The sequence below is a fragment of the Gallus gallus genome, chromosome 28, assembly GCF_016699485.2.
Source record: "Gallus gallus isolate bGalGal1 chromosome 28, bGalGal1.mat.broiler.GRCg7b, whole genome shotgun sequence".
NCBI classification, from domain to species: Eukaryota; Metazoa; Chordata; class Aves; order Galliformes; family Phasianidae; genus Gallus; species Gallus gallus.
Window position 1 is genome coordinate 1,499,388 of NC_052559.1, and position 18,659 is coordinate 1,518,046.

The window sequence follows — 18,659 nt, forward strand, 5'->3', positions numbered from 1 at the left end:
AAACAACCCGGAGCGAGCGAAGGGAGCCCTGCCGTGCCCCCCTCGGCCGGCCCGCAGCGGGCCCTGCGCCGCCCCCGCTCTCCTCGAGGCCGTGTCGAGGCGGCACCGCCCCGCCGTGACCCCGCGGCCGATCACTTCCAGGGCGGCCCCGGCTCCCGATTTGAAAATGCAGGAGCGGCTGCTGATGCTGCTGTGCGCGTTGGCGCGGCGGGCGGGAGGGCGGCGGAGGGCCATGGCCGGGCGCTGGGACGGGCCGCAGCGGCGGGCGTGGCTCCGGCACTACTACAGCCAGCGGCAGAAGCGGCTGATGACGGTGAGGGGCGGCGGGGGGGACGCGGAAATGGGGACGGGGTGGTGGGGAGGGGTGGAGGTCACAGGGACAGAAAGGACAAGGGGGGCGGGGGGGAGAAATGGGGCCTTAAGCCTAGGCACGAAGGACAGGGGATGTAGAGGGTGTGGGGACACGGAGGTGATGAAAAGTGGGACGTGGTTGGTGGGGGGGGGCACAGAGACACAGTCAGAGGGGGATGGGGGGACACAGATGAAGCACGGGGACATGGAGGATGCAGAGGTCACGGGGACACAAAGGACAGAGGATGTGGGGGTGGTGAAATGGGGAATGGGAGCCTGGGAATGAAGGGATGCAGAGGACACAAAAAATGGGACACAATCAATGGGGATGGGGGGGGGGGGGTACAGTGATGTAAAGGAGGGGGCACAGGGGACATAAAGGATGGGGGACCAGAAGGATAAGGGACAAGGGGTAAACGGGTCACAGGGACACAAATGGTGGGGATGGGGACACAAATGATGGGGGGGACAGAGAAGAGGGGGGATTTGAGCATGAAGGGCCGGGGTTGCGGAGGGGATGCAAAGGACGTGGAGTCACAAAAAATGAGATGTGACCGATGGAGGATGTGAGGACAGGGAGATATAAGATGGGATTTGGGGACACAAATAACAGATGCAAACGACAGGGGGCTGGAAAGACACAGAGGGGACATGGGTCACAGGGACACCAAAGATGGGGACTGGGGGGACAAAAAAGGACTGGGGACACGAAGGACATGGGAATGAGAGCCTGGGCACAAAAGGCAACACACGAAGTACAGAGGAAGCAGAGGATGTAGAAATGTAAAGGAGAGGGAATGCGAAAGATGCAGGGGTTACAGAAATGTGGGGGACAGGGACAGAGTGGGATAAAAGGTGAAAGATGGGGAACACAAAGGATGGAGAACAGGAAAGACCTGGGACACAGAGGTCACGGGAGCTCAAAGGATGGGGACAGGAGGGGCACAAAGGACGGGTTCCTGGGGCTTCCCAGGAATGTGAAGGTTCGATCCCCTTGCAGCAGGTCCTGGAGCCCAGGGTCATTGGGCATCCCTTCATCCTGCGCTGCTTGAGCTTGCCTTGTCCTCAGAGGGCAAAATAATGTCGGCTGAGGGGGAATTAGGGTTGGGGAGCAGCTGTCTCACAGCCCCGTGGTCTCCCCGCAGCTCCTGATCGCTCGCCGGAGGAGAACCAGCTGCTACTTCTATCCCCGCGCCTGGCCCAGCCTGCGGGGCGCAGACTGGTGGGAACGGGTGGTCCTGAAGGAATTTGGCCCCCAGGACTGGTTGGATAAGTTCCGCATGTCCCGGGAGACCTTCTTCTACATCTGCAACCGCCTGAGGCCGGGGCTGGCCCCACACAGCGCCCACTTCCACCCCACGCTGCCCCTGGAGAAGCGGGTGGCTGTGGCCCTGTGGCATTTGGCCACCAACGTGGAGTACCAGACTCTCAGCCCGCTCTTCGGGGTCGGGCCTTCCACCGTGCAGACGTGCGTGCGGGAGGTGAGCTACGCCGTGGTTCTGCTGCTGAAACCCCTTTACCTCCGTCTGCCCGACGAGAAGGAGCTGGAGAACATGGTGCGCATCTTCCGCACCCGCTGGGGCTTCCCGCACTGCATCGGCGCCCTGGACAGCCTGCACATCCCCATCAACCCCCCGCTGCGCCTGAGTGCCGATTACTGCAACGGGCAGGGCTGGCACTCCATCCTCACCCAGGCCACCGTGGATGGGCTGGGTCAGTTTTGGGATGTCTCCACTGCTTTTCCCGGCAGCATGGAGAACAGCGCGGTGCTGGAGAGCTCCAGCCTCTGGGTGCTGGCCAAGGAGGGCCGGCTGTGCCCCAACCCGCCCAAGGACTTCATGGGCAAGGCTCAGAAGTACGTGCTGCTGGGTGACGCCACCTACCCCTTGCAGGACTGGATCCTCAAGCCCTACCAGGAGGATGAGAGCCTCACCCAAAGGCAGCTGCAGTTCAACTACCGCCTCAAGCGGGCGCACAGCGTGATCGAGAACGCCTTCCTGCGCCTGAAGGCCCGCTGGCAGATCCTCCTCAAGTGTGATGACTGCAGCCTGGAACTGCTGCCCACCCTCGTCCTGGCCTGCTGCATTCTGCACAACGTCTGCGAGGCGCACGACAACCCATTCAACGAGGAGTGGCTGGAGGGCACCGAGCCCACCGAGCTGCCCAAGCCTTGCCAGCCTGCGCCCGCTGCCATGGAGGATGGCCGGGCTGAGCAAGTGCGTGAACTGATGTGCCAGTACTTTGAGAACTGTGGGGAGGGCTGATGGCTGTGGAGGGACACACCGTGCTCCTCCTTGGGCCCTGCGGGTCGGTGCCAGCCCTTCAGTTCGTGTTGGTTGTTTGCTTCTCGGTTGCAGGCAGCCCAGGGATCTCACACCTGGGCTCTCTCTGCTGGGATTTGATCAATGTAGTGATGTGCTCTGTGCTGTGTGAATAAAGCAGGGTCATGGCTTGGCGAGGGGGAGGGTTGTCAGGTCGTCCCATTGCGAGGGCATGGCTGCAACCCTAATGTTGGCAGGGCTCTGAGGGGCTGAGAGTGAGGAGGCAGAGCTCCAAAGCACAAAACCCATTGTGCAAATGTGTGCAGACAGTGAAGGGGAGGAGGAAGCAGAGTGGTGACTTGCTGTGGGCTGGCACCGGCTGGGAATGGCACTGCACCTGCAAAGCCAGCTCTGCAGAACTAAAACTTTATGCTTGGGGGTCTGAGCCCTATCCCACTGTGCTGCCGTGCAGGGAAGCACACGGCTCTGCTGCTTATGGCTGAGAAATCACACAATGGTGGCTGAGCCCCGTGGCGCACTGCTTCACTGTGCCAAGGCAGGGCCAGGCACAGACACCTGCCTCAGCACTTTGTTCCAGGCAGTGGGCGGGGGAGCAGCTTGGGCATGCCTGGCTGAGCCAGCCTTCCCACGGCGACAGATCCGGGCTCGGGGGGCAGTGGGGTGGCTGCCACATCCCCGAGTTGGCTGCAGCCCCATATCTTCTCCCTCCTGGCACCCACTACGCTGAGAGCTGCTCACCGGCTGTCAGCATTGGATGGGGTCTGTTTGCAGCCTGTCTCATTTTTGCGTGTGCATTTTGCAGCCAAAATGTGATGGTGTGTAGCCAGGAGGTGGTACCTTCGAGCTGGGAGCGTGGGAGAAGCGCTGCAAAGCTCCCTGCGAGGGGCTCAGCGCCGCCAGCCTCGTGCCATCCCATGGCAGTGATGGAAGATCAGTATGCCCAGGAGAGGGATGGGTGGGAAGGCACAACCGAGAGCACTGTGACATCCCGTTAGCAGCAGATTGGGAAATACCCACATGTGTAGAGCTCGGAGCAGGAATGCACGTACTGCTGGGTGCCTGTGGGGCGGGGGCCTGGATCCCACTGGGCTCAGAAATGGCCTTGGCTGAGCGCACAGTCCTGGCAGGGGATGGAGAATGGTAATTTCTTCTGCGTTTGCGCTGTGGGGCACCACTGGGGTGAGGGGAGCAGTGGGAGGTTATGGGGATGTCATAGGGAATCGTGGCGAGAGGGGCGTGGGGCGGCCTAGAAGCCATGTGGTGCCCTCACGGGGCAGCCCTGGGGAGCCACAGCATCTATGGAGGGCAGCGGGGCAGCCCACAGAGCAGCGCCAGAGACCACCGCCCTGGGCCTGCCCCGCCGCCACTGCGCATGCGCCGCTGCTGGCCTCGTTCCCCGTCCGCCCCCACTTCCGCTAGCGGCGCTCCCACTGCCCTTAACCGGAAGAGCGGTGTTAGGAACTTCCGGCGTGGTCACGTGGGGAGCATCATGGCGGCGCGTGGTGAGTGCCAGTCCGGCGGTTCCGGGTCCGGCGCGGTTTAGGGCCCGGCTCCTTGCGGGCCGCTTCGCCCCGGTTCCGGCCCGGTTGAGTGCCCGGTCCCGGTCCCTCTCAGGGATCTCATCCGTCCGGGTCCGCTTCCACCCCTACCCCCGTCCCGCGGGGCCGGGGCCCATCATCACACAGCGCCGGGCCTACTCTCGGTGCCGTCACCGCGCGGGGCTCACTCGGACGCCTCGGATCCTTTCTTTACACAGGAATGTGAGCAGAGAGCCGTGACCCCGAGCCGCCAGCATGGTGACCGAGGAAGAGGTGACTGCCATCGGCCGCACGCTGCTGGATGCTGCCCAGCCGCTGCCCGCCCGCTTCCGCGCCCTCTTCACCCTCCGCAACCTGGGAGGCCCCGCGGCCATCGACTGCATCGTGCGGGGCTTTGCCGACAGCTCTGCGCTGCTGAAACACGAGCTGGCCTTCTGCCTGGGCCAGATGCGCGACCGTGCCGCCATCCCTGCGCTGCTCGGCGTGCTGCAGGACAGCCAGCAGGAGCCCATGGTCCGGCACGAGGCAGGTATGGCACTGCAGGGCAGCGGATGTCGGTGTGCCATGCACTGAGTGCCGCAGAGCACGGCACCGCATCCCCTGGCCCAACCGGTTGGCCAGGTCTCCTCTCCCCACTGGCCGTTGCCATGGCAGTGGTTTTTGGGGAGGAGGACGTGGCAGTGTGCCCGAGTGGCCAAAAAGGCCGATGGCGTGCTGGTTGTGTCAGCAATAATACGGCCAGTGGGAGCAGGAGGTGATCGTCCCACTGTACTCAGCTCTGTGAGGCTCAGTGCTGTGCTCAGTGTTGTGTTTCTCACTACAAGAAAGACATTGAGGCACTGAAGTGTGTCCAGAGAAGGACAGTGGGGCTGTGAGGGGTTTGGAGTACAGCGCTGAGGGAATGGGGTGGGTCAGTCTGGAGAGGGGGAGGCTCAGGGGGCTTCTGTGAAGGGAGGTTGTGGTGAGGGAGGGTCAGCCTCTGCTCCCAGGTAATCCTATCCCAGTGATAGGATGAGAGGGCTTGACCAGGGGATGTGGTTAGTGGGCGTGGTGGGGGTGGGGTGTCAGATGGAGTTTATGCTCTTAGAGGCCTTTTTCTACCTTGTGATTTTGCCCAGGGAGGCTGTGGATGCCCCATCCCTGCAGGCATTCAAGGCCAGGCTGGATGTGGCTCTGGGCAGCCTGGGCTGCTGGTTGGCGACCATCACATAGCAGGGGGTGGAACGGGATGAGCATTGCGGTCCTTTGCAACCCGGGCCATCCTATGGTTCTGTGATTTTGGGGTGTTTGGGCACAGCTGAGGCTCTCCTGTTGGGCCCTGAGGCTCTCCCGGGGTTCTCACATCGGTCAGTATGGGGGAGGGTGGACACCCTGAGACACACCCCCACCTGCTGACATCTCTTCTCAGGTGAGGCCCTGGGTGCCATTGGGGATCCCGAGGTGCTGGACGTCCTGAGGCGCTACTCGGAGGATCCTGTGGTGGAGGTGAGGTTGTCAGGGTGGCAGTGGCATCGGGTCAGTACGGGAGGGTGACACTGGGGACTACAGGGTGACACCAGGGACTGGAACCACAGTTGCTGTCGCAGCCCCACAGCTCTGCTGCTCAGGGGAGCCCTGTGCTTACTCCCAGCCCTGTGCAGTGCCTCCACGCCGCGTCCCCGTCCCCACAGGTGGCAGAGACGTGCCAGCTGGCTGTCAGGAGGCTGGAATGGCTGCAGGAGCACGGGGAGGAGCCGGGCAGCAGCCCCTACCGCTCGGTGGATCCTGCTCCCCCTGCTGAGGAGACGGACGTGGCCACGCTGCGCGCGGTGCTCCTGGATGAGTCGCGCCCGCTGTTCGACCGCTACCGGGCCATGTTTGCCCTGCGGAACCTGGGGGGCCGTGATGCTGTGCTGGCACTGGCTGATGGTAAGGGCTGGCCTGGGGCTGTCTGCTCGCTGTGGGTCTGCCGTGGGTTAATCCACGATTGGATTTCCCAAATCCAGAGCTGCGTGGCTGCTTGCACTGCTGCTTCTAGAGCTGCCTGCCCCCCTACTCTCAAAGCGCTCGGTGCTCTCTGGTGTCTCACAGCCCCTTCCCCTCACTGTCTCTGTGGGGTTTGCCAGGTTGTGCTGGTGTTTCCCGGTTCTGGGGAACTGCTTCCCCATCCTGGAGGGGCTGCGGCCATCCAGCCTCACTCTGAGCTTTGGGAGTTATTCTGGAGAAGAGCATCCGTATGTCCTAAAAGGAAAAGGGGCAGAGCACTGTCCATGACCCTGCTGGTTACCCTCTGCAGCCCCAGGGAAGCCGATGGTGCCCTCTAGCATCAGTGTGAGCCAAGGGTTTGGAAACCCTGTGCCGTGGCTTCTCCATCCCACAGCAGCACAGGAGGGCTGTTACGCTGTGAGGCAGTCAGCAGTGGGGCAGTGTGGGGGCAAGAGGTGGCATGAGACCGCGTCCCCTTCCCCCAGAGCCCCACATGTCTGCAGAAAGGCAGCCCCCGCTGTCCTCCCTATGGCTTCCTCTGCCCCACAGCGTTTGGATCTGGGGCTCAGCTCACGGTTGGGGGACTCACTCTCACCTCCTCCCTCAGGGCTCCGCGCCGGCAGCGCTCTCTTCCGCCACGAGATCGGCTACGTGCTGGGCCAGATGCAGGACGAAGCCTGCGTCCCACAGCTGACTGCTGCGCTGCGCAGCCGTGCTGAGAACCCCATGGTGAGGCACGAGTGCGCCGAGGCGCTGGGCTCCATCGCACGGCCCTCCTGCCTGGAGACCCTGCGTGCCTTCGCCCAGGACGAGGAGCGGGTGGTGCGGGAGAGCTGCGAGGTGGCTCTGGACATGTACGAGTATGAGAACGGCCCCCAGTTCCAGTATGCCGACGGGCTCTGCAGGCTGCAGGCCTGAGCCCAGCCGGGCCTGCTGCTTCCTTCCCCCGGGAGCGCTTCCCCTGTTCTCCGTCGCCGTGGATCCGTGGTGGAGGCGGAACCGGCTTTGCTCTCTGGCACAATTACAGCCGCCTTCTGCATCCAAATCCAGGCTGAGCTGCTACTTGCTCCCCGTTTCCTGGATCTGCGTCGTTCCCTGCCCGCAGCCTGGCTCGGGGCTCGGAGTGGGTGGGCTCGTGCTGCGTGTCGGAGCCCATCGTGGTGCCTCGGAGCGAGCGGGCTTCGCTTCCCCCGCCTGAACTGTGCTGGAGGGGTCGGGGCCGGCTCCAGGCAGAGGCTCCGGTGGGTTGGAGCCGTGAGATGCCTTGAAATCGCCCTCGGTGCTGGTGCAGAGCCGGCTTCCTCTTCATCTCCGCAGCTGCCGGAGGATCTCTGTGGGTTTGGCCTCTCCTGTCGGGGCAGGCTGGCTCTGTGCTCGCAGCAGCCTTTGCCCTGGGATGGGGTTCGTTTCGTGGCACGGCTCAGGAGGTTTGGCCGCGGTTTTTCTTTCTGCGGGGAATGGCGCTGCGATGAAGGCTCGCAGGGTGAGGCAGAGCCTGCCCGGACTTCCCCTGTGCTTAACCAGAGCTGCGGGGCTGCCTCTGCCAGCTGCTGCCAGCTGCCAGCGCCCCGATCTGCGTGGGGCTGGGAGGAAATAAAGCAGCGGTGCTGGGTGTGAGCTGAGCCGCCGTTCAGCAGCTGCGTGGCTGGAGGGCTCCGGCCGTGGCTGGGGTTCCCTGGGCCTGTGTCCACAGGGAGGGGGACACGGCGTGGGCAAAGAACAACCCCACAGCCCCGTGGGTGAGCCTTCCCCGTGGTGCTGCAGTGTGCAGTGCGTCCTGCTGACGGTGCTTTCCCCTTGGCCAAAGTCTGTGAGTCACTCTGCTCGATCCTCTTAGCTCGTAAAGCTGCTGCTGCTCCGCGCGGTGTCGTCCCCCAGGTGGGGGCGGTGGGGGCCCCCCAGTGCTGTCCCACTCTGCTCCAACCCAGAACCCCGCGGGGGGCTCTTTGTGGGGACACAACTTTGGGTCACCCAACGTGTGCCGTCACAGAGCCTCCCTCTTCGCCCCCTTCACCCCACGCAGACCGCAGCACTGCTGGCCTTCGGGTACCGCCGCGCCCCACGGGTGCAGGGGATGGGGGGGGATGTGGGCCGTGGGCGTGGGGCGTGGGACACAGATGTGCTGCCTCCCCGTTGCGAGGCAATGGGCTCCTTATCAGCACGCAGATTGGAGTGCTGAGCGGTGATTACCACCGTGTTCTCCCCGGTTATCGCAGCGCTCCAACCCTTGCTCCTCGCTGCCTCCGTGCGCCAACCCTCCCATGTGTGCGTCGTGCTGAGCGAGGAGGAGCAGTGCCAAATCTTTTTGCCTCTCCTCCTCATTCCTCCTGCAAAAAAAAAAACAAAAACCCAACCCTCAACTCCTTCAAACGCTTTTTTTAAGTCCGAGTTGGAACCAATGTGGCATTTTTGTGGCTGGGATCTGGCGTGGGCGCAGCAGAGCCGGGATGTGGAGGAGGCACTGAGCCTCTCCGGCCCTGCGGGGTGGGGAAGGGGTTTGGGCTGTTCCAGAGGTTCTGGGGCTGCTTTGCGCCCCCCCCGACCCGCAGCCCTGCACTGTTTTGAGCGGCTCTGAGCACTGCAGTGCGTTTCACACCATCTGCTCCGAGCTTTCAGGGCCAGAATGTGGGGATTCAGGCAGCTGCGGGGGGAGCGAGCCCACCCCAGCCCTCCTTTATGGGGATTCTCTGCAGCCTGTTCCCCGCTCCCACAGGGCTGCCCATCCCCTGCAGCACTGCCCCAGGTGTGGATGTGGGGGATCCCGGGGCGCCTCTGTCTGCCCCTCTGTGCTCAGCCCCCCCCCGCCGTGCCCGGATTACCGCGCTAAGCTCCTTCCCACGGGCACTCTGCCCTCGGTGCCATCCATCTCCCGCTGCAGGGGGACACGAAGACCCTGATGCCGTTTGTCCCCTGCGTCCCCCCACGCAGTGACAGCCAGCGATGGCCCTCCCGGGGGTCCCGGTGCCGCGCCACCTGCTGCAGTCCCCCCCCGAGGAGGACGGGGTGCTGTACGTGGAGTACAAACCCCCCGCCCTGGACAGCATCCGCCTGCCCCGCTATGTGCTCTACCTGCTGATGGCCGTCTCCCTGGTGCTGGTGGTGGCGTACGCCATCGTGGGGCACCTCATCAAGGACCTGGTGCACGACTTTGCCGGTGAGCACTGGGAGGGGGACGCGGGTGGGGGTCCCCGAGCCCGTATGGGAAGTGGGGCAGTGGGAATAGGGTGGCCAAAGGGGCTGCTTTCTGCCCCAAAGTGGGCGCAGGATGGGGCTCTGTGTGCACAGTGCGGGTGCAGCGCTTTGTATTGGGGACCCACCCGCGTGGCATCGGGGGGGGGGGGGGGGGGGGACGACATCGCTGACAAAGCTCTGTCCCCACAGATTGGGCATTCGGACCCAAAGCAGAGGAGGAGAAGGCAGTGATGGGTGAAGGGAGCACACCCGAGGCGGAGGACGGGGCTCAGGGTGAAGGTGTTGGGGTGCTGCCGGGCATGGAGGCCCCATCGCCGCTGCTGTCCGCCGCCCCGCGCAGCTCCATCTCCTTTGTGGATCCCCGCAAGAAGTGGCTTTTTTAGGGGCGCGGGGGCTGTGCCCACTGCTGGCACTCTGTCCCCACCCCCTCTGTCTCTGTTTGCGTATCTCAGGGCCGCTATCGCGCCGCACCCCAATAAATCCCCGCTGTGCCCTTGGGGATCCCAACCTTTGCACGGGAATGCGTGTGTGCACGGGACGGACACAAGGACGTGCAGGCGGCCACGTGGACTCAGATGGGGGCTCAGATACGTGGACCCCGATGTGCCCCCCGGTGTGGGTGCCGACGGGGCAGCGCTCCATGGGTGCCCCCAAGATGGGTTTGGTGGCGACAAAGCGCCCATGAGCCCCACTGTGCTGCAGGAGGGGGCACAGACCCCCCCACAGCAGGACAGGGTGCCCATCCCCAGGCTCCACCTGCACCCCATGGGCATTTCCCACAGGAGGGACCCCCGCACAGCCCACGCATCTCCCAGAGGCGCCACCAACCCCTCTGTGCCTCCATGGCCTCCGAGGGAAGGAGGGAGGCAAAACGCAGCGGCCCGTGATGAGGCCTTTGTGATGGGAGCACTGATAGCACATGGGTGTAGTTGGGCACGTGATGGCCGAGGGGGAGAGGTGGCACTGGGCTGGGTGGGCCCTACAGCCATCCATCCATCTGAGCGCCCATCTGTCCATCCATCCATCTGTCCATCCACCCACCCACCTTCCTGTCCATCTGTCTGTCCATTCGTCCATCCACCACTTTTCCAAGTTTTCACCTATTCACCCATCCATCCCCACCTCCATCTGTCCGTCTGTCCATCCATCCATCCATCCATCCATCCATCCATCCATCCATCCATCCTCACCTTCATCTGTCCGTCCGTCCGTCCATCCATCCATCCATCCATCCATACCTTCATCTGTCCAGCCTTCCTTCCTTCCTTCCTTCCTTCCTTCCTTCCTTCCTTCCTTCCTTCCTTCCTTCCTTCCTTCCTTCCTTCCTTCCTTCCTTCCTTCCTCCCTCCCTCCCTCCCTCCCTCCCTCCCCTCCTTACCTTCCTCCTTCTCTCCCTCCCTTCCTTTCCTCCCATCCATCCATCCATCCTTCCATCCATCCTTCCATCCATCCATCCATCCATCCATCCATCCACACATCCAACATCTTCCTGTCCACCTGTCTGTCCATCCACCCATCTCCCCACCCGTCCACATATCCACCTCCCACCCACCCACCCCCCACCCACCCCTCCATCCCTCTGTTCCCGGGGTCCCATTGGTGCCGGTGTCGTAGCAGAGCAGCAGTGCCACCACCCAAGGGTTAAGGGATCGGCGTTGCCATGGCGTTGGTGGCACTCGGTGGCATTCGCCCTCCTGATCCCAATAAAAGCCGCCCGTTGGCCTCGTGTGGGGCGCAGCGCTGTGTGCGGATCAGAGCCACAATGCTGTGTGTCCCACAGCTCCCGGAGCTGCTGCTGCTGGCGGCCCTCACTGCCACCGCCCGGGGACAGAGTGAGTGCCACCGCTGCCACCCCCCCAGCGCACAGCCTGGGGTCAGGGTGGTAGGATTGGGGGTGGGGGGGTGCTGTGTTCTCCCACGGGGATGGGTTGGGGGTGCTGAGGGGGGTCGGCACCGCGCCGTCCCCACTGCCCACAGTGCCCCCCAGCACTGAGCTCGGTGCGCTCAGCTCCCCGCACCCAGGATGGAGTGCTGTCCCTTATGGGATTGGGGTCTCCTGGTGCCGTCACCGTTGTCCTCGACCCCATCCATGTCCCCATTGCGGCCCCTGACCTCACTCCTGTCCCTGTCCTCACCCCATTCCCATCCCCGTCCCCATCCCCCTCGATGTCCCTTATCCCCATCCCCCGTCCTGTCCCCATTGCTGTCCCTATTGCCATCACCATCCCTGTCCCCATTGCTGTCCCTATTGCCATCACCATCCATCCCCATTGCTGTCCCCATTGTCATCCCTATCCCAAACTCCTGCCCCCATCCCTATCCCTGTCCCCATCCGTGCCCCCATCCCTACTGCTCTCCCTTTCCCCACTGCTGTCTCTGACCCCTTCCCTACCCCCGTTCCCATTCCCTGTTCCTACACCTGTCCCCGTCCCCATCCCACTCTCCATCCCCTTCTCCTGTCCCAATCCCTATCGTTGTCCATACTCCGTTCCTATCCCATTCCCATCCCCATTCCCATCCCTGTCCCATTCCCACCCCCATCCCTGACCCCATCCCTGTTCCCTGACCCCCATCCCCATCCCCATCCCCATCGTTTGTTCCCATCCCCACCGCCGCCCCCCCCCCATCCCTCAACTCACCGCTGTCCCCACTGCCGCTGCTGCCCACCCCACGTCCGTCCCCCTTCCCTTCCGTCCCCATCCGCACCCACACCCCCACTCGTGTCCCCGCTGTCCCGCAGCCGTGGGCTCCCAGCAGCTGCAGCCGTGGCTGATTGGTCTCACGGCGGTGGTGGTTTTCCTATTCGTGGTGTTCGTGCTGCTGCTCGTGGGGCGGCTTTGGCGGCTGCGGACGCGCAGGTGGGTCCGTGGGAGGGGGGGGTGGGGGGGGTGGAGTGGGGGGGGGACCCCGAGCGCCGCTCACGCGCGATGTCCCCACGCAGAGAACACGAGGACTCCTCGGAGCAGCAACCCGCCCACAGGTACCGCGGCCCCAACCGCACCGCTGTCCCATTCTCCCCCACGGATCGCCCTTAACGGCTCACCCACGCGTGTCCCGCGTGGGAGCGCCGCGCTGAGCCCGCTGTCCCCGCAGCATGGAGCGCGCAGCGTACAGCAACGCCGCGGCCGAGAAGGACAGCGACGACGAACGGGAGAAGAGCAAAGCCACGTCGCTGTGACACGCGTGGGCTGCCCGGGCCCGGCGGTTCCGCGCCGCGTTTTGCGGAGCGCTCCTCGGCCGGCGGCAAAACCCGGAGCGGATCGCAGCGGGATGGAGCGGAGCGCCGCCCCGGCACCGCGCGTGGGAGCTGCGAGCCGCGGGGGGGTGGGGGGGGCTGTGGGGGTACCCCAGTAAAGCTGCCGGCCCGCAGTGCGAGGTGTGGTGTCACGCGTGGGGACAGCGCGTGTGGGGGGGGTGACAGAGCGGGGGGGGGAGGGCGTCACGTGGCTGTGGGGTGACGTGGCGGGGGGGAGCGCCCCACGCGCGGTCCCACGTGGGCAAAGGGAGGCATCCACGCGTGTCCGTATCGGTGTCGTGCGCCCGCTGCCCTCATCCCCTTCAGTGTCCCGACTGGGGATACCCACTCAGGACGCCGTCGGCCCTCAGCCCATCCCATTCCCCTTCCCAGTATCCCCTCCCCGTATCCCCACGGCACCCACGCGTGTCCACCCCCCCATATGTCCCCCACGTGTGTCCCATCCCCGCGTGGGGGCACTCATACCGGACACCCCCCCTCCGTCCCAGCGCTCACCCTAACCCTGACCCCCTCCCCCACTGCACCCTGTACCCCCATATCCCTCTGCCCACACCCGCGCGTGGGGGGCACCCAAGTCGGACAGCGCCCACCCGTGTCGTCCGTGTCCCCCCCCCCCTTCCCCCCCGGAATCAGACGCGGACGCTGCGTGGAGTTGAAGCAGAGCTTGTTTAATTTTTATACATTTTTTTTTCGTCTTTTTTTTTTTTCTTTTCTGTTTTTTTTTTTTTTTTTGCTTTTTTTTCCGGCTTTTTATTAATTTTTTTTAATTATTATTATTAATATTTTTTCCTCTCCTTTTTTTTTTTTTCCTCCTTTTTTTTTTGTTTTTTGTTTTTTTTTTTTTTTGCATAGGGGAGGATCGCTTCGGGGGGGGCGGGAGGGGGGGGGGGGGGGGCAAATAAAACCAACCCCATAATAACAATCCTCAAATCAGCGAGAAAGAAAGAAAAATCAAAACCCATTGTCATGTAAGGAGGGGGGGGTTTGCATACATACAATGGGGGTTTCCATGGCTGAAGCTCCGCGGGGGGGGGGGGGGGGGCATGCAGGGGGCGCGGGGGGGGGGCAATATGCATTGCAATGGAGGTTGCAACACAGGTTGCAGCGTATCCTGCAGTGTGCATCCGTGGCACTGTGGGTGGCAATGGGAGCTGCAGCAGAAATCCTGGTGTGGAGTTTGCAGCGTGAATTGCAGCCCGAACTGCGATGGAGTTTTGTTATGGGGGGGGGGGAGGGGGGGGGGCAATGGGGGACGGAGCTGCGATTGCAATGTGAAAGCAGCGTAAACTGCAGCGTGCATTCCAATGCAAATCGCGCCGTGATTGGCAGTGTTGCAATGCAGACTGCTGTGTGAAGTGCGTGGGGAGCTGCAGGACGAACTGCAACGCAAAGAGCAGCACTGCAGCGCGAAGGTGTGGTGCGAACTGCAGTGCTGAGCTGCAATAGGGACTGCAATGTGGGTCACAATAGGAGTGGGGCAGCAGAAACGAACTGCAAGACTGATGGTGATATAAACTGCATCCTGAGCTGCAATATAAACGGTGGGCTGAGTTGCAAAGTGAGCTGCAGTATAAATTGCAATATGGGCTGCATTGTGAGTGGCAGAATGAACTGCACTGTGAGCTCCAATATGAGCTGCACTATAAATTGCATCATGGGCTGCAATATGAATCCCAGCGTGAGCTGCAATATAAGCTGTGGTCTGAGCTGCAATATAAACTGCAATGTGAGCTGCAATGTGAGTGGCGGTATAAACTGCAGTATGAGCTCCAAATATGAGTTGCAATATAAACTGCAATATAAGTTGCAATATGAGCTGCAATATGAATCCCAATGTGAGCTCCAATTCAAACTGCAATTCGAGTTGCAATATGAGCTGCAATAGACATTTCAATATGAGCTGCAATGTAAATTGCAATGTGAGCTGCAATATAAATCGGAACATGAGCTCCAATGTGAGCTGCAATATAAGCTGCAATGTGAGCTGCAAGATGAGCTGCAATATAAATGGCCATATGGGCTGCAATGTGAGTGGCAGTATAAACTGCAACCTGAGCTGCAGTCAGCTGCAATATCAATTGCAACGTGAGCTCCAATATGAGCTGCAATGTAAACTGCAGTATGAGCTGCAATATAAACTGCAGTGCGAGATGCAATATAAAGTGCAGCACGGGTTGCAATACAAATCGCAACGTGAGCTGCAGTCAGTTGCAATATAAATTGCAATGGGAGCTGCAATGTGGGCTGCACTATGAATCCCAATGCGCGCTGCAGTGGAAGCTGCAAGTTGAGTCGCAAGATGAGCTGCAATGAGTTGCGATGCAAACCACAGCCCGTGCTGCAATGCAAACGGCAGCGTGGGCTGCAATGTAAACTGCAACACGAGCTGCAAGGTGGGCTGCAATGTGAAGGGCGAGGTGAGCTGCAAGGTGAGCTGCAATAGGAGCTGCAATAGGAGCTGCAATAGGAGCCGCCATACAGACAGCGGCATAAACAGAGCTGCACCCCCCCCCCATAGCCCCCCCCCCAGCTGCAATGGGGGGGTCCTGGAGGGGAGGGGGGGGGGGGGGGCGGTGTTGGGGGTCCGGCCCTGAGCACGGCGGGGGGCAGCGAGGCACTGCGTGGCATTTTTGGTATCGCTGTCATTGGCCGCCGGCCGCCCGCGCTCGGGGCCTTCGTGTCCCCCTTATTTCTCCCCCCCCCCCCCCAGATATATTTTGCCCCCCCCCCCCTCACCCCCCCATCGTTATCCCAACAGGGAAAAAAAGAGACGAGAAAAGAAAAAGAACAAAAAAGCCCAATGGATGCCTGCAGGGGAAGCGCCCATCCGCACCGCGTACCGAGCGTGGGCCCCCCCCGCCCCCCCCAGGGGTACATAGCAGAGATACACACAGCCATCGGACGCGGCCGTTACCGGGGGGGGGATATTGGGGGGGGGGGGGGGGGTTGTCTTTTATTTTACTGTTTTATGGGTTTTTTTTTTCCCCTCTGTTTGTTCTCTTTTTGTTTTAATGCCATTTGGGGGGGGGTTGGATTTTGCTTCTCTCTTTCCCACCCAAAACGTGGCCCCTCCCGGGGCTGTAGTGCATGAGAGCGATGCTGGGGGGGGGGGGGCAGCCCATTATGTGTGTGTGTGTCACCCCCCCCCCCCCACACACACACACACACACGAAGTGCCCCCCCCACAAAGAGCTGATTGAGGGTCCGCCCCCCCCCCCAAACAAATCACTGCGCTCCACTCCGCCAAATCACTGCCAGTGACTGCGGGGGGGGAACGGAGCAGCGCAGCAACGCAGCAATGCAGCCAATGGAGCAGTGCAGCAATGCCCCCCCCCGCACCGGGCACCCCCCCATCCCCCCCCCCCGCGGACCCCTTTTTGGGAGGTGGGGGTTTTGCATATTCCCTTACCGGGTGGGGGGGGCGCAGAGCAGTGCAAACGGTGCTCCTTCAACCCCCCCCCCCCCCCCCCAACCCGGAAGCCCCCAGATTATGGGGGGGGGGGGCAGGAGGGGGGGGGTGCCATCGTTTTATGTCTTCTTACTTTTTTTTTTTGCCTTTTTAGAACGTTTTTAAGGTGCTTTTCTTGCCGAGGGCGGGTTCTGGTTGATGATGGGGGGGGGGGGGGAGGGGGGGGCGCTGTGCCCCCCCCCCATCCCCACCCCCAGGAGGCGAAGGCAGCGGTGGAGCGGGGGGGGCCCACGCGTGGGGTGGGAGCAGGGAAAGGGGGGGGGGAGGGGGGGTCAGCCCGGCCCGAGGGGCGCCTGCGCTCCCCCCACCCCCAGAACCCCAAATCGGGGCGGCGGGGGGGGGGGGGTCCGGCCGGGGGGTGGGGGAGGGGTTGGGGGGGGGGGCACTCAGGAATGATTATTCATTTTGTCATTTCTTTCCCCCCCCCCCGCAGGTTTTCAAACCATTCCTGATTTTACACCATTTATTCCCCCCCCCCCCACAAAAAAAAGCAATTCTTTTTTTTTCTCTCATCCCGATTCCCTCTCCGGGACCCCCCCCCCCCAAATTAACCCCCCCCCCCATCGGTGTCACAACCCGCGTCGGTCCTCAGCCGCGTGGTTTTAAGGCAAAGTCCGGATTTGTTTTATGGGGTTTCTTTTTTTTGGGGGGGGGGGGGGGGGGGGATTCCCGGTCAGAGGGGACGGACTGCGTCCCACTGCGGGGGGGGGGGGGGAGGGGGGGCACAATACATTCACACGGTTTAAATCCTGCACCGAGAGCCCCCCCCGCTCATAGTGTGTATGTGGGGGGGGGGGGTACACCATGACCCCCCTACACCCAAACGCTGGGTGATATTTGGGGGGGAGGGGGGGGGGTTCTCCCGGTTCCTCCCCCCCCCCCTCGCCCTCCCCCCCCCCGCCTTTGGTTGCTTAAAAGCGAAAGATTAATAATAATAATAATTAAAAAAAAAAATTACAAAAGAAACAAACAACCCCCCCCTCCCCCCCCCCCCCCCCCCATTAAAATCAGGAAGGGAAATAAGAGGCGAAGCAAAGGGGCTGCCCCCCCCCCCTCCCCGCCCCCCCCCCCCCTTTACAAAAGCAGGGGGGGGTATTGCATATTCGGTGTGTTCGGACAGGACGCACTCAGTCTGGAAGACGTTTACGAGGAGGAGGAGGAGGAGCATTTTGGGGGGGGGGGGGTGTGGGCGAGGGGTCGGGGGGGGCACAGCCGAAACAACAACGGGAACAACGGAACGGCCCCGGCGCACAACATGCAGAGACGAGCGGGCGGACGGACCCCCCCCCCCACCCCAAAACATCCCCCCCCCCCCACCCCCTCCCCACGTCAGGACCCCCCCCCATCAGCATGCAGCTCCTCCTGTGCATTGAGGCCGCGGCGGGGCTCTCCGGAGGCGCAAAGGCACATCGCGTGTAGAAAAACCTCGTGCAAATCGGGACGAACCATTAAAAAACCGAAAGGAAAAAAAAAAAAAAAAACACGGATTATTATTTTTTTTTTCTCTCTTTTTTTTTTTTTCCGTCTTTTTTTCTTATTTTTTTTTCCAGTCTTTTTTTTTGATTTTTTTTTTTTTTTTTTGCTTTTTTTTTCTTCCTCTTTCCGGGATGGGAAGGAAGGGCCAGCCGGTTATGCGGCTCTGCCATGCACAGCGTCAGCCCCGAAGCACCATGCACTCCTCTGCGCTATGAGTTTGCTCTATTTTGCTGTTTTTTTTTCTGCTTTTTTTTTTTGTCTTTTTTTTCTCCTCTTTTTTTCGTCTCCCTAAAAAAAACCAAACGACCCCCGAAGTCTCCCCCTGCACAAAGCGCTGTTTTCCGTGTGGTTTTTTGGGGTTTTTTTTGTCTTTTTTTTTATTTTTTTATTTTCTTTTCTATGTGGGTTTTCTCGTTGTCGTCTCTCTGTTGGGGTTTTTTTCTTTTTTGGGGTGGGGTGTGGAGTTTTTGGTGGTTTTTGTCCCCGGGGTTCATCGCTTTGCCTGCGTTCCCCACAGCGTCACCAACTGCGGCGGTATGGGGTGGGACGTGGGGGGTCTGCGGGGTCCATGGAGGCTGTGGGGCCTTTGGGGTCCATGAAGGCTGTGGGGTCCATGGGCTCCATGGGTTCAACGGGATCTGTGGGGTTCATGAGGTCCATGGGGTCTTTGGGGTCCATGGAGGCTGTGGGCTCCATGGGCTTCATGCGTTAAACGGAATCTGTGGGGTCCATAAGGTCCATGGGGTCTTCGGGGTCCATGGAGGCTGTGGAGTCTATGAGGTCCATGGGGTCAATAGGATCTGTAGCATCCATGAGGTCCATGGAGTCCGTGGGGTCTTTGGGGTCCATGAAGGCTGTGGGGTCCATGGGCTTCATGCGTTAAATGGGATCTGTGGGGTCCATGAGGTCCATGGGGTCTGTGGGGTCCATGGAGGCTGTGGAGTCGATGAAGTCCATGGGGTCAATGGGATCTGTAGCATCCATGAGGTCCATGGAGTCCGTGGGGTCTTTGGGGTCCATGAAGGCTGTGGGGTCCATGGGCTTCATGGGTTAAACGGGATCTGTGGGGTTCATGGGGCCCAACGGGCTGTAGGGTCCTTGGAGGCTGTGGGGTCCATGGGGTCAATGGG

The 18,659-nt window shown here is 61.7% G+C and overlaps 5 protein-coding genes across 11 annotated transcripts; 4 read left to right on the forward strand and 1 right to left on the reverse strand.

Moving 5' to 3' along the window:
- Window positions 1–144: 144 nt before the first annotated feature.
- Window positions 145–2,813, forward strand: LOC426514 (putative nuclease HARBI1-like). 2 transcript variants are annotated; one of them, XM_424152.7, is made up of 2 exons: window positions 145–313; window positions 1,497–2,813. In XM_424152.7, the coding sequence occupies exons 1-2, from the start codon at window positions 167–169 to the stop codon at window positions 2,613–2,615; spliced, it is 1,266 nt and encodes a 421-aa protein (XP_424152.2). In that variant the 5' UTR covers window positions 145–166; the 3' UTR covers window positions 2,616–2,813. The 2 variants fall into 2 exon arrangements, with proteins under 2 accessions (XP_424152.2, XP_004948773.1); XM_004948716.5 differs by lacking the exon at window positions 145–313 and adding an exon at window positions 813–1,334.
- An 824-nt stretch (window positions 2,814–3,637) lies between these two features.
- On the forward strand, window positions 3,638–7,181 carry DOHH (deoxyhypusine hydroxylase/monooxygenase). 3 transcript variants are annotated; one of them, XM_040653573.1, is made up of 5 exons: window positions 3,638–3,773; window positions 4,390–4,700; window positions 5,580–5,656; window positions 5,842–6,079; window positions 6,744–7,181. In XM_040653573.1, exons 2-5 carry the CDS (start codon window positions 4,427–4,429, stop codon window positions 7,052–7,054), a joined length of 900 nt encoding a protein of 299 aa, XP_040509507.1. In that variant the 5' UTR covers window positions 3,638–3,773; window positions 4,390–4,426; the 3' UTR covers window positions 7,055–7,181. The 3 variants fall into 3 exon arrangements, with proteins under 3 accessions (XP_040509507.1, XP_040509506.1, NP_001026584.1); XM_040653572.2 differs by lacking the exon at window positions 3,638–3,773 and adding an exon at window positions 4,100–4,264; NM_001031413.2 differs by lacking the exon at window positions 3,638–3,773 and adding an exon at window positions 4,100–4,135.
- A 577-nt stretch (window positions 7,182–7,758) lies between these two features.
- On the forward strand, window positions 7,759–9,835 carry LOC101749344. 3 transcript variants are annotated; one of them, XM_015299780.4, is made up of 3 exons: window positions 7,759–7,946; window positions 9,015–9,290; window positions 9,518–9,835. In XM_015299780.4, exons 2-3 carry the CDS (start codon window positions 9,077–9,079, stop codon window positions 9,709–9,711), a joined length of 408 nt encoding a protein of 135 aa, XP_015155266.1. In that variant the 5' UTR covers window positions 7,759–7,946; window positions 9,015–9,076; the 3' UTR covers window positions 9,712–9,835. The 3 variants fall into 3 exon arrangements, with proteins under 3 accessions (XP_015155266.1, XP_015155268.1, XP_004948774.3); XM_015299782.4 differs by having other exon boundaries at window positions 9,065–9,290; XM_004948717.5 differs by lacking the exon at window positions 7,759–7,946 and having other exon boundaries at window positions 8,976–9,290.
- A 1,138-nt stretch (window positions 9,836–10,973) lies between these two features.
- SMIM24 (small integral membrane protein 24) lies at window positions 10,974–12,697 on the forward strand. The gene is made up of 4 exons (XM_004948718.3): window positions 10,974–11,160; window positions 12,069–12,186; window positions 12,270–12,308; window positions 12,422–12,697. The coding sequence occupies exons 1-4, from the start codon at window positions 10,989–10,991 to the stop codon at window positions 12,504–12,506; spliced, it is 414 nt and encodes a 137-aa protein (XP_004948775.1). The 5' UTR covers window positions 10,974–10,988; the 3' UTR covers window positions 12,507–12,697.
- A 386-nt stretch (window positions 12,698–13,083) lies between these two features.
- LOC121107733 lies at window positions 13,084–14,597 on the reverse strand. Of its 2 annotated transcripts, none has more exons than XM_046904623.1 (2): window positions 14,237–14,597; window positions 13,084–14,164 (listed from the first exon to the last, which is right to left on the reverse strand). In XM_046904623.1, exons 1-2 carry the CDS (start codon window positions 14,527–14,529, stop codon window positions 13,549–13,551), a joined length of 909 nt encoding a protein of 302 aa, XP_046760579.1. In that variant the 5' UTR covers window positions 14,530–14,597; the 3' UTR covers window positions 13,084–13,548. The 2 variants fall into 2 exon arrangements, with proteins under 2 accessions (XP_046760579.1, XP_040509563.1); XM_040653629.2 differs by having other exon boundaries at window positions 13,084–14,158; window positions 14,231–14,597.
- Window positions 14,598–18,659: the final 4,062 nt, after the last annotated feature.